At 34.0% G+C, this 14111-nt stretch overlaps 2 protein-coding genes across 4 annotated transcripts in view; one reads left to right on the forward strand and one right to left on the reverse strand.

Annotated features, from left to right (window-relative positions):
- Nucleotides 1–954: 954 nt before the first annotated feature.
- Nucleotides 955–6638, forward strand: LOC125073093 (heparanase). The gene is made up of 7 exons (XM_047683788.1): nt 955–1155; nt 1412–1584; nt 2219–2431; nt 2775–2979; nt 3533–3761; nt 4295–4539; nt 5346–6638. Exons 1-7 carry the CDS (start codon nt 965–967, stop codon nt 6466–6468), a joined length of 2379 nt encoding a protein of 792 aa, XP_047539744.1. The 5' UTR covers nt 955–964; the 3' UTR covers nt 6469–6638.
- A 1618-nt stretch (nt 6639–8256) lies between these two features.
- LOC125073231 (complexin) overlaps nt 8257–14111 on the reverse strand; it is a 294844-nt gene continuing 288989 nt past the window's right edge. For all 3 annotated transcript variants that reach the window (XM_047683974.1, XM_047683975.1, XM_047683976.1), the window contains one exon: nt 8257–13047. In XM_047683974.1, the coding sequence (XP_047539930.1) occupies nt 12974–13047 (74 nt within the window). In that variant the 3' untranslated portion in view covers nt 8257–12973. The remainder of the gene's footprint in view (nt 13048–14111) is intronic.

Below are 14111 nucleotides of genomic sequence, written 5' to 3' on the forward strand. Positions count from 1 at the left end.
AGTATGTACTTATACAAATGTATGATATACAGAGACGTGTTCAAATGAACTTAATAAAGATAAATATTGCGTAATTTATTATTCAAAACAAACAATATATGTATAGGAAGTTAATTCGTCGCGACCGCGAATTTGCGAAATTATCAACGTCAGCGTAATCGTGTTGCAGTTACTTTGACAATTTAGACATTATGATTTATGTACTATGTATTTTAAGTTTTGACAATTTATATTTTTACTGACGACTCAAAGTAAGTTAGTCGTGACAAAAAATGTTATATAAAAATTACTTAGTATTGTATTCTCTTATCAAATTTATTAGAACAATTATTTATTTGTTCAATGTCTAACTTTAATGTAAACGTCAAAGTGATTAAAGCAATGACGCAAAGCGATCGTAGTTATTGCTCTGTTTACTATTATTGTGAAATCTTAAGTAATTATTTGTTTGTTCAAATAAATGTCATCAAGTTGTTTTTATTTATTATGTATATATAATTTGAGATCACAATAGAGTAACTTACGGAGGTAGACATTTAATTTGATTCTTTAAGGTATCTAATTATAGACATTATTATTTCATTGTAATGTTTCTATATATTATGTTTATCTCTGCTACGTACACCCTATCTTTTTTACCACTGTTTCTTTCCTCTATCTAAAGATTGTCTGGAAGAGATCGCTGTTTCAGCGATAATACCACCTCTCGTGTACCCTTCTTGAATCTGATTTATGTGTGTGTACAGGTGTACATTAAAGAGTATTGTGATTTAATTTGATTTGAGGTCTTTAAAAAACAAAACAATCGAGTGATATAAATACAATATTAATAAAATATAGAAAGTTTTTATATTACCTGAAATTCGCAACAACAGTAAATAACTGACTGCAACTTAACATTTCCAAACATAAATATTAACTAAAGTGCATTTTGCATGCATTTAGTAAATTAAAACGTCCAACAATGGATCGACATTTTAGGAGATTAAATCTTTGTATAATATTTTTAACAATTCTAAGTAATTATATGATAAAACCTGATACTTATAACGTTAAGATCGGAACGGAACAACACATTAATTTGGTCGACAGTAATTTCCTCAGTTTCACGATCGACCCGAAGTATTTGCTTTCATCAAGTGAAAAATACAATAAGTAAGTATATTCTCGAGAGTCCCAGTGGTTAGAACACTTGAATCTTAACCGATGATTGAGAGTCCAATCACAGGAACTTCATGTCCTTAATTGGACATAATTCATTTCATGCTCGGCGAAGTCTGCTACATGTATATCCAACAAATTGCAATTGAGCAGCTTGGTGGAATGAGCGCCAAATCTTATTTTCCAAAAGAGAGGACTCCTCAGTATTTGTACTATTTCGCAATATTTATAACTAAAGGTGTCTTTACAGGAAAGAATGCATCTGCATGGCATCAGCATTAACTCCAGCGTACATTCGCATTGCGGGTCCATCTACTTCACACATGACGTTTAAGAACACTACCACACCACAATTAGCCATAGACGAGTTCGACAAGCCCAAGAAACTTAGTCTAAGTAAGCTGTTCAGAGAGGATGAAGACGGTATGTTGATCTTATTTATATACTTATAAATAATTTCAAACTTACCATGTTTGACTTTGATGTTTTTTATTTACACATACTTTTTTACATCTTATAATGGTGTTACTTAATTTGGAACAGCGTATTTGAGTGCACTAATTTCTGATCGATTCCCAAATTCGAATCTTGGCTCAAGACAGTAAATTTCTTTTTCCGACAATATTCTCGGTAACAATCCAGAAGTCAGGGAAGAAGACACACTCCCATACCATTCAAAATACGTAGAGCCTATTAAAAATATGAAAGAAAGAAAGAAATATTTATTTAGGACTCGGTACAATTATTAAAAATTAAAAAATAAATAAAATATAGAATAATTTTGTTGATTAAGTAGTAACTTAATCTACACAAAAAAAAACAAAATAAAATTCAAGAAATTTGATAAGCAATGATAGTAATCGTGTTCTAAGCAGGTGTACCATTCAACTTCCAAGTTGAGTTCCAAAAATAAACGCTGATTTTCAATGGTACTCTATGTAGTTTTGACTATGATAGTGAGTGCAAAGATAATGAACATGTATTCACACGCTTGTACGCTGTATTTTAAGATTGGCCTCTGTGGCCGCAATTCGTCATCACCGCCATTTTTATTCAGATCGTCGCTCCAAAAAGTCCAGCTTCGCCGTAACTAACAAACAATGGGAGGAATTCGTCCACTGGGCGAAAAGTACCGGTTTCGATTTGGTGTTTGCTTTAAACAGCGACGAGAAAACCAGCTCTGGCATGTGGGACCCTAACACCGCGCTGAAGATCCTAACAGTAGCTGATCAGTCCAACATCGGAGACATTTTCTGGCAATTGGGTTATGGTGAGTTTTTGTGGATGAAATTTTCAATAGTATATAATCAATCAATTAGCATCAACCCTCAAATATTTATTTTAATGTATAATTATGTCGCGGATGCTTTTATTTCCGTTAACGTGTTCAGAATACTTATTTTGTAATATACCTCAATATTATTGAATTTCTATTGTAGTTAAGTTATAATTTGTAACTAAATGTTAGTATTTAAATTTAAAAACATTTGATCACCACAAGCGACACAACTAACATCAACTAATGAAATATTTAAATTGTCTGTATTAACTAAATATCTTATATAATGGTGGTTTTGTAATTTTAATAATGCGTCAAAATAATACTTTTCTAGAATGTCACAATCAATCAATCGAAGAATACCTAAACGATCTCGAGACACTCCGCGTGATCATCGAGACCTTTCCCTCGGGAAAGGCAGGCCGATGGCAAGTAGTGGGGGGTGATGTTACGCACTGCTTGCAGGCAGATTCCAAGAGTGACTTTAAGGATTACGTGACATTATCAAACGATATGCTGGATGCTATTTTGTTGAATGGGTAGGTAATAACTTGCAAGTTATAACACGCAGCACTTTGCACAAGCCAGTGTTATACAAGACAAAAAGGGCACATTTGATAACTATTGGCTTTTGGATAATCTTTCTCTTCTTAAAAGGCAAAGAAGACTTTTTATTTTATTGGTAGGCCAATTTGCTCGTGAACTTGTTTTTAGCTATATAATAATTCATTACATGTGTTGATTACATAATGTTGTTGGAAAAGAAAGATATGATAACGAAAGTTCATCCGCATACTTTGGGGCAGATTTTTGTTAATCTGTAGTAGAGTAGCGTGGTTAAATTGGTTCCTAAACTCCTCCTTAAGCATTGACAGTAACTATAGTAAAAATGCCTAAAAATCTCTTTGGTGGTACAGGCTTCCGTACCTGTTAAGTAGAAGACTTAGCATATACCAACATATTCTCACGACTTTTTTCTTTATCACTGTTGTACAAGGTGACTTTGGTGGTGCTTGTCTAGCAAATAAGTTATAAAATAACCATTTAAACTTATAGTTTATGAGTATATTTTATAGTGTGACTATATTTTAGTAATTCATCATCCCAAGAACTAGAGCGCATGTCAGATAAAGACCGGCTCAAGTTGCTCAAGTTGCTTAGCCGTAGCGACACGCCCCTCTGGCTGACCGAACACAGTCCAGTATTAAGCGAATTGGAAAGGGCAGTTGACTGGATGACCAGCCTTGGATACTCAGCGAGAAACGGATTCTCAGTGCATTACAGGGAATTAATGGAGAAGGAACTTTATGAACCAACTTTGGTAAGAATGTAATTTTGATTCTCACCGATTTAACCAATTGATTAATTAATCTAGTTAAGCATGATTATTCGTTTTGTGTATTTTTGGCTGGATGTGAAGAGCGTTGGATGATCACAAGCAACTCAGAGTTTGCTGAACGCAAGTTGTTATCAACAGCTGAGTGCGATCAAGAAATCTCGTTCCATACAGAGGCGTAGTTTAGTTCTAACAGTATAAAAACGCTCTAATACTTTCGTATCTGATATGTTTTTACTCTATAGAAGTAGGAACCTTTAGGATTTGGTTTCCAAAACGTGGTTCACTATCAATTGGTTTCCCTGGTACACTTATGAATATGAAGGTCAATACTCACTGCAACCCGAATGCAAATACATATATTTTTACTGAAATTTACAGCAAAAATATTTAAAATTAATTCTTATACTCAGGTATTTTTGTATTGTAATCACATAAACATATTTCTGGTGTTTGAACCGATACTAACAATTTAGTATGAAAGTATGCGTAATATTACTACTATCGTGCTACCGCAGAGTTTCTACATGGCCCTCCTGTACAAGAACCTGGTGGGCGAGCGCGTGCTGGGCGTGGACATGTCGGCGTCGCAGGCGGCCGTGTTCGCGCACTGCACGGCACCGCGCCGCGCCCGCGCGCCCGGCGCGCTCACGCTCTTCGGCGCCAACCTCGCGCGCGAGCCCGCCCGGCTCTCCGTGCGCCTGTCCGCCCGGGAGGAGGGCGGTGACATCATGCAGTTCATATTGGGGCACGATCACAGCGGGTGGGTTTACTCATGTATTTATATGTTACCATCTGTAGGTTTATAGGATTCTATTGCCAAATGAGCAAAATTTAAATAAAATATTTTAGAATCCTATCACGTCTCAGGTGATGAAAGTATAAGATGTGACATTAAACCTGGTTGTATATTCCGGTGTGTAACATTATTCTTCTAGTTATACATAATAACTGGAAAATGGACGAGATTGTGTATCAGAAGCCAGTTAGAGTTAGCCGTCAGATGCGCAACAGCAACACGTTTTCTGAGAGAATACCTTGTCAATGTTGTATTAACAATAGGAGATGTTAAATTATGTTACACATCATTAGTGACTACTGTAAGGCTCGCTCGTTTCTTTATTTTATTAACTTGCTATCACGTCAAATAAACATTATAATGTGTAATCATTCCATATGCTGCTGACACCGTACTGTCCCTTGTACCATTCATTATACTTGCTCATTTATTTTTTATCTTCGCATTGAAAGATACCAATACATATTATTGTTTTTTGGTGAATAATTAAGATGTGAATTATTACTCAACTGAGTATGAACTATTATTAGGATTTACTGAAAGTCCAGCACCAATTAAAATTACTTCTAAATGTTGACTTCAATATGGCCTTACTAATTTCCCAATGCTAGCTGATATCCTAAAGGAATTAAGATAGTATATTTTTACTATTTTGGTCATTCCATCTCAAACTTGAATTTCTCAGATAGCAACTTTCCCAGATTAATATAAACAAAAAAATATTTTCACACGTGTATTCATCAAATTAATTAATTCGTTTTTATTTACAGGAATATAGTAGTAAATAATCGAGCTATGTATTACGAAGGAGACATTCGCCCTGTGGTCAAACGTCTTCGCCCATATAAGACGCTACTCCTAAACCTCCCGCCAAATTCTTTTGGCTTTTGGGTTCTAGCTAATACAAAAGTGAAGGCATGCTATGAAAAATATAAAATAAATAATAAGAAACCATCTTCAGCTTTGACTGTTGATACAAAAGACAACGAAGAGAGTAATTTTATCAGAACAAAGCGTTCAGAAGATGAGTATAAGAAATATTACAATTCATCGCATACTCATCGAGATGAATTGGAAGAATTTATTGATGGAACTGAAGGTCATGAACTTAGTAAAGAAAATAAAGCTTTGCAAGAAAGCATTGATACTATTAATAGAGATTTACGAAACGCACAGAAAATATTCCAAGCTAATTTAAATAAAAATAGTAATCCAGTGCGGGTTAGGCGTGAAACATTCGATGATGGAGAACAAATCAGAAAACCCAAAAGATATAATATCAAAACAAAAAATACTTTAGGAGATAAATCTTTCAAGCACAATATCATACAGAAATTGACAAAGTTTTCAAAAGATCACATTGCAAGAATAAAGAACAAATCGAAGTCATCGCTTAACAATCTCAGACATTATAGAAGCAAATCGAAAAGAAACCTAAAAGGGACAAAATCGACACAGAATAATGCCAATGAAATCGAATCGAATATTCCAAAATCGGACTTAAAGTCTGGCCAAAATAAAATAATAGTAAGAAAAAGAAGAAATGCAAAAAATAAATTATTAAAAAGGTACGATGATGACACAGCTGAGAACGAAATATCTTACGACAGTAAAGAAACTTCTAGATTTAGTAAGATCATTCACAAACTTAAAAAGATTAGCGATTTGCCGTTAGAGATACAAGATAAAGATGATAATGACGATTACGATTTACATTCAGCCGAAGGAATTGTTTTAAAGACTAAAGTATCGGACGACAGTGCCACTATAGATATAAGCGATAAATCTCACACTGGACTACTTAAATCAACGCTTGACGATATATTGTCGTTGCTAGTTGATTTTAATAAAAATATTAACAGAATATTTACAGCTTTTACGATATTGGAATAATTTAAGATGTCGTATAAACTAGATGAAGGTGTACCTGTATTTTTCATTTCTATGTTTGTATAATCAGCAATTCCTTGCAACAGTTATTGAAATGGATTGTGGATATTTTTAAGTGTAAATTTTGTAAATAAAGATAAATTATACCTTTTTTATTTATATACTAACCTTAGTGTACTCAGATTTTATTCCCCTTTAGTTCACTGTTAAGAATACTTTGTATTTTATTATTTATTAGATATAGAAATATTAAAAATATTGTTAGATAAACTTCAGAATTGGCAATACAATAATTAGAGAATTATCATGGTCTATGGACCTATTCACACAGGCTCCATGGAAAATTACCGTTTAATTGTTACAAATAAATCTAACATATATTTTTGTTTATACGCGGCTTACAGTACAGGAAAAGATGTTACGTCCAGGCGACCTTTTCTCTTTCCCTTTTTATAGTAAATATTCATACTGGATTTTTAATGACGTTGTTAATTTATTTTATGTGCCTGTTCAATTGTTTATTTACAGACACATACAATATATTTCTATATAGCGAAAGAAACTTATGTACACCGATGTAATCTTATAAATGTTAGGTTGACATTATTAGTATATATGTTGCAGCCAAATGGCATTTTAGTAAACGGTGCCGTTCCACCAGCGGCCGGAATGACTTCAGTCAATACTTAATAAATTGAACGTTCATCGTTTTGAGTGAGTCGTTAAACTTCAGGACAGTAAATCAAATAACCATATTCTCTGAACGGAAGATGTCATTTAGACCGCTGGTAAAATGGTGCGGCTGATCAAAAAGGCTAGGCACCGAAACGAAAGAAGGCGCGAAAGAAACTCAACGGGTCGTTTTTTTGTGATATTTTATTATTTACCCAATTGAATATGAATAGAAATAGTCAGGAGGCGATCGTTTCATTCCCAAGGTGTGGTTTCAATCATATATTCATTAATTGTATAATAGTCTTTCGCACATAAGCGTTCCTAATTTTTTTTTTATTTGGCAACAGAGGCATTTTGAACGCTTTTTGGGATCCTGTTGTCGAACCGTATACATTGTCCCACAAAGGAGTTACTGACTATGCAGTCGACTAACAGGAGTAACACGTTTGTGTTTGTTTCTTGTACAACCAATGCTATGAGTATCACATTGTCTCATAAAATGATTAATATTTTTTCCGTACATACATAACATTACAGAATATATATTGAGAAGCAACATTTAATACCGTTTAAAGATATATTATAATTTTGCTTTCTAACATTGGATAGGAAAAAACTACACATTTTGTTTTTTGAGCATTCAAAACTAAATTATTTACTGTAAACCAATCGTGTATCTATGATAATGCACCATTCACATCGTCATAGTCAGTTTTTTTCCTGTCGACCTTAAAAATCGTATAAGTATTGTCAGCAAACAACACTATATCACAAATAACTTTAACATAGAAATGAAGATCATTTATATATACTACAAATAGAAAGGGACCCAAAATTGATCCTTGTGGAACACCCATTTTTAACGTAGATCCAGAAGGCTTTATGCCATTAATGAAAACTTGCTGGAATGTTTGTCTTAAGTATGAAGAAAAGCAATTAAAAGTTACTGTCGAGTAATTCGACTACATTAGCCGCCATCTTTAATATGAAGTGTAAGTATATTTTTTCTTTATTATTTATTATAATTCAATACTAATATCAACATATTGTAATGTAAGTGGTGCTTGTAGTCGGATCAGTAGCAGGTATTTGGCGAGTGAGAAATAAAACAATGAATGGTGGTACAATGTAGTTTATTTATTATTTAACAACATGGTAGACGATCCACTTTCAAACTCACAGTAAAGTTAATATGAAAATGGCTACCTCTAAACTTTTATACATAACTAATGAGGACCAGTAAATAAATTTAACAATGCTTCGCAACAGTAAGACGATAAATAATTTTTAGCAAACAAGCCTAACATTACGAGACTACACAAGTGACAGAAACAGTGAGAACAGAACGTTAATCATCCGAGATAAAGTCCAATGTTGAACGGCAGTTCTGTACAGCCGGGGCCAGCGAACGGAACGTAAATCATTAATAACAACAAGTATCAAGAAAGCTCAATCGAATTTTATTTACCTAAAAACATTTTCAACAATAACCTCATTTTCGTTTTCCTCCATAATTCTAAGTTAAATGTAATCCTGGATAAACTTTCAACCGTTTCTTTATAATAACAATACAACATGACCCGGTCCACTTTAAAGTGATCGCGATCTTGCCATTACAATTTTTTTTTTCGCTTCACGCGTTACTTCCAATAATTTTCGGTAAACTTGCAATTTTAACGCTAGATGTCACTAATATTAAAAGCTAACGCGCTAATGTGTACTTATAGTAGGCGATTACAATTCTCTTCGAACGGATCGCTGAAACGGAGCACCGTCGAGGAAGGAAATCATTGTTCTAGAAGTTTCTACGAGAAAGAGACAACCGCTAGATAGAAAGAGATAACGATTATTCTCCTCGACCGTACTCTGAGTAACGTGTTAACGTCAAAGAAACGAATGCGATCTTTTAAGACTTCAACGCACAATATAGAAAATATGTTGTTTAAATTATTATGTATAACAAGCGCAACAACATGGTCTGTGGCACTTCAAGTCAGTTCTTTGATACAAAATAATCTCTATACAATTCGGAAAAGTCTAAATACATATAATATAACAAACGTGTAATACTGGCGTCTGTGTCGAAGCTCGTGTTGGTGTGGTGTGTCGTTGTCTCTAGATTGTCGTTTGTACCGGTTTTGCGTCACACCTGATCCTATTTCTATCTTGTTTAGTTTAAACAAAGCCTTCATTTTGTGGTGTCTGCAGTAGTAGTAGGATCAGGTATAAGATGCATTTGCTACTAAAATTAATTAAATTTTTTAAAATCGAAGTTTAATTTTTTAGTGTCATACAAATTGAGACCTTATTTGATATGATATTAAAGTAGCAAACGCATCGAGTGTGTCCTATTTCCTAGTGCATATATAACGCTATCTGATAAATGTTTAACAATGTAGGTATATAATAGTTGTAACTGTGTCAATTTGCTAAAATATAATAAAAATTTTAAAAATAAAAAAACATCCGTCCCCATTGATATGACGCAAGCGTAACATATATATTCCAATATTATTAATCGCCTCGAAATATTCAGTAGATGATTTGAAAAATAAAATTTCATTTCGTTCATTCAAACTCATTCACTCACACGAACGCAGATCTCGCACACATTCGAATACCGCACACACGTCGCCCAATAACGCACAATTTACACAACCATTTAACGAACACACACGCATATTCCCGTATGTCATAGCTACGATTGCGTCATATGAACAGACCTATCAGTTTCGCTATTCTACTAATATTCAAGTCAATTTGTTAACTAAGGCGTAATAAATACCTAATCGAAGATTAAGTATGAAATTTTGAATGCCATCGCAGGCCAAAAAGTCATAGATTCTAAAAGATCAGAATGAAAGGATAGATATTATACAAATACACAATAATAATTACAATACCCTGAATGCGATAGTCATAAGATTAATTTTGATCAACGGATATTAACGAGAATTCTGAAATTGGTCAGTCAAAGAGCTTAAAATTATTCTAGTTTTGTTGGATAATGCATTCATAAATTGTTTTTTTTTTTTATTAAATAATTTACAATTATTACTAAACTACATATCTACCTTGTATAAACCTCTTTGTAAATTCATTACAATTATTACGAGATGAAAACAATGTTGCCATGATAAAAAAATTATAATTACGATATCAATTCAAAACGCTACTGAATTTTTATTTAATATATATCATATAATAAATATAATTGTTAGTAAAAAAAATAATAAACAATCACTTCGACGATTCTTACATCGTAATGACAATAAATTTCAACAATATGGGGAGAACGAATCGTGACATTGATTTGATATCACCCAAATTCCTTCAAAATATTTGCATTCAAGCAACGAGTTTATACTACATACATTATTTATAATTACAGTTGAAACCGTAACACTATACACCAAACATCGAAAGCTTACAAATAAGATATTTAAAAAGCATCTTAATATACATATATCGAGAGGAAAACACTAGTCAAGAGAAAACGACACGACACACTGCCAGTTACGACACGCACCCATGCAGACGTTTACGATACAATCAAAGATAACTAATCAAGCATCATTTTTAATTTAGTGACAATCAGCGGGTTCACATTAAACGTTTAGTTACGCCTAAACCTCGCTACGTACGAAAATAACGTATCTAAACAACTATTTACTACGTGAGAGCCAACAACGAAGAGTAAAGTTAGTCTACGATAGATAGAAATACGATAGAGGAAGATAGAATCTAGGATTAGGTCTATGTAGGTAAAGACGAGCGCCGTGAACGTGATGGGTGGGGGGATGAGAGAAAATATTGGTCATGTTTAAAATTATATCAAAACAGGTCCAAGATTATCTTAACATTATTATTGTTTATTTACTACGAACAACAGATTAGCTAGAACTGCCATGCACGTATATAGAACTATAGTAGTATATGATTAACCTAGCCTAACACACACGTACACTGTGAATAGTTTATGTCATATCTTAACATTACAAGATTGTGAAGTTTCCGAGTAGAGAAGTCGGGACGGTCGAATTCCTTACGTCGAAGGTCCCATCGCAGACGATCTTTATAGACTATGGCAGCTAGGCGTGCTCAAAGTAACGTCTCGAAACAAGCTACGAAAATATTTTGTGATGTGTCGAACCGTATCCGTAAAATAGAGCGGCGTTCTAAATATACGTTCCGAAATTATTGTTGATCTGTCGTATTTACACTGTGAGGATGTATATCGATTAGTTAAATACGATTTCAATACGCAATTTATATTATGTATTGTTATATATAATTATTCATCTCGGTAAAATTTGCTTATAAAATAAACGAACTATCAAGCGATCGCTACAAGGTTTAATATAATATTTCAAAATAACTTTAAAACTAACGATGAAAATACATGATGTGCTGATATCATAGAACTATCGACGAAGAATATTTTAAACTACGAGAAAGTGTGGACGATCGTTAATCCGAATGAAGTCGAAGATCTTATAGATGAGACTGAAGTCCGTGAAAGATTGAAAGAGAGTTACCAAGAAGCTAAAGTGACTATGTAACGCGAGCGGTCTGGCCGCGTCCGGCGCACAGCTTTAGTTTATTTTATTTATATATCACAGCTTTTGACGATAACAAATCTTTTGCATTTGCAGCTTAATATGTCGAGACAAACATTCGAACCATTAGCCTTGCACGTAACATCATCAACATCCGCCTCACTCGTCGAATCGGCGCCCGATCGGACGAGAGCCGTCCGATCGGGCGCGCTTCGTCTGTTCTGCTTACATATCCACCGAAGCCGTAACGTTAATCGCTCGAAAATTTTGCTCAAACAATGTTACTTTATCCTAAGCATAAAACATCGATAAAACATTAAGAATCGCGTCAACTACGCTAACTTGATTCAACGGTAAAACAACAAGAGGTCTTGTCAATCTACAACATTATATTACTCTAAACGAACATCGATCTTATATTAAACATGCAAGAACAGCGGCGTCGTCGCCGTGCCAGTAACAATATTGTACCTATTATATCTTCGATGTGGACATTAAGGCTAGGTCGATTAAAGGTATATACATCTAAACAAAATACAAATACACTGATACGATATCGATACACTGCATAAGCACGCATGCAAAAGATTTCGAGGCAAAAGTTGAAGATCCGAAGAGTGAGCAGAGCGCAAGCCATTACAACAAGGTACACAAGCCGAGTGGAATTTGGATGAAAACAAATTTTCATAAGACCGAATACACTGTTATTTTAATGTAAGTCCGAATTCCGAAGAGGAGCCGAGAGAATGAGTAGCTGGAGATTGAGCCGACTACACGCGTGCTAACTTCTTAAATTACGTTTTATTCCCTTCCTTTATAAATATTACACCGTTCTAGTTGTATTTAAAAATTTACTTTTTCACTTTACACTTAAATAACAATATATCACAAGCGTCAACGTATTAAACAGGTTCGTTCCCGCGTACGAGTTCGCTGCGTGCCGTTCGGAATGTACGATGACTTTTTGACCTAACGTTACGAGGCTCGATCCTTTTCCTACACTCTCGGTTGTATCGATGGTCGCTCATCACGTTTTATGAATGTATAAAAATATTATTGCTCATTATCAAGCACCAACGCGCCACTAGCCAACTAGGTTCCGAAATAATTTAGAATTCGAATCTTTCCTACACAAATATTTGAGCGCGAATGATTCCTGAAATGGGTTTGCGGTCGGGACGAGGGGTGATCGGGTGGGACACTGCAACAATGGTTTAGCACAGCTACATCATGTATTCGGTTAATATAATAGAGTGCGGGTCGCGACGTCCTGCTCACTGCATCACACACTTACTCTCGATCTGCGACTTGAGTTCGTTCACCTGCGTCTCGATGGTGTTTTTCAATTCTGTAACATTTAAACGTTCCATTTATATATATATTAAATATTGCCGAGATGGCTTGGTTGTTACAATACGTGGATCATATTAAAAAGTGCGGGTTTAAACTCAATGATATTTTTTTTTTTTTTTTATTTAATTAATAAGTACACTAACAATATACATATTAATTGATGGTTTACACAACATCCAAAAAAAGAAAATCAACTTCTGATATGTACATCGATTACAAGTGTACATAACATTCACAGTGTATGGTGTCAACATCTAAAATAAAGTTTAAATTAAGTTGAAACTAAAATATATTATACAATTTTAAAATTTTAAGATTATTGGCCTATGCTATCGTCGTTTACAAACACAATAACTACATTATAAAAGAAAAACAAAAAAAAAGAAAACAAACAACAAGGAATTTAACGCACTATTTAGCTGACAAGAAGTAATCCATGAGCTTTTTTAAAAAGTAATGAAGCTATCATGAAAGATGTCAATGCCATGTATAACTTTTGTGAATTCATTATGTTTAGCACATATGCGCACTATCGGAGCCAGTTTTCCAAGATGAGTTTTCGTGATAGGAGTATGGAATATTTTTGTTAAGTAACTTCGGGGATGTTTGCGAGGAACAGTAAGAGATATTCGATGTAAATGGTCGCAGCACTTAACCTTGTTGTGTATAATTTTATGCAAAAAAAATTGATCGAGAATATCCCGCCTATTGCGAAGAGACATTAATTTGTATTTAGTGATTGTTATATATATATTAAGGGGACTACAAGAGCTAAGTGCCCTTGAGAATCGCACGCACACACTTACAAAATCGACAAAAACGGCAATCCCGTGTACTAAGGGTTAAGCGAGGTAACGAGATTACGCCCAAATATTCTAATAGATGGCGCCAAACCGAGCGACGTAAGATCAATCATAAATCTCATAAAAAATAGATAGGACAACAGAATTATTTTTATTTCTTTCGATGTTAGTTAACAAATGATTATAAAATAAAACTGATTCAATTAAACTTACAATATTTTTATTTATATTTCGTATACAATAAAATAGACAGTTA

Source organism: Vanessa atalanta, chromosome 23, assembly GCF_905147765.1.
Source record: "Vanessa atalanta chromosome 23, ilVanAtal1.2, whole genome shotgun sequence".
Classification (NCBI taxonomy): Eukaryota; Metazoa; Arthropoda; class Insecta; order Lepidoptera; family Nymphalidae; genus Vanessa; species Vanessa atalanta.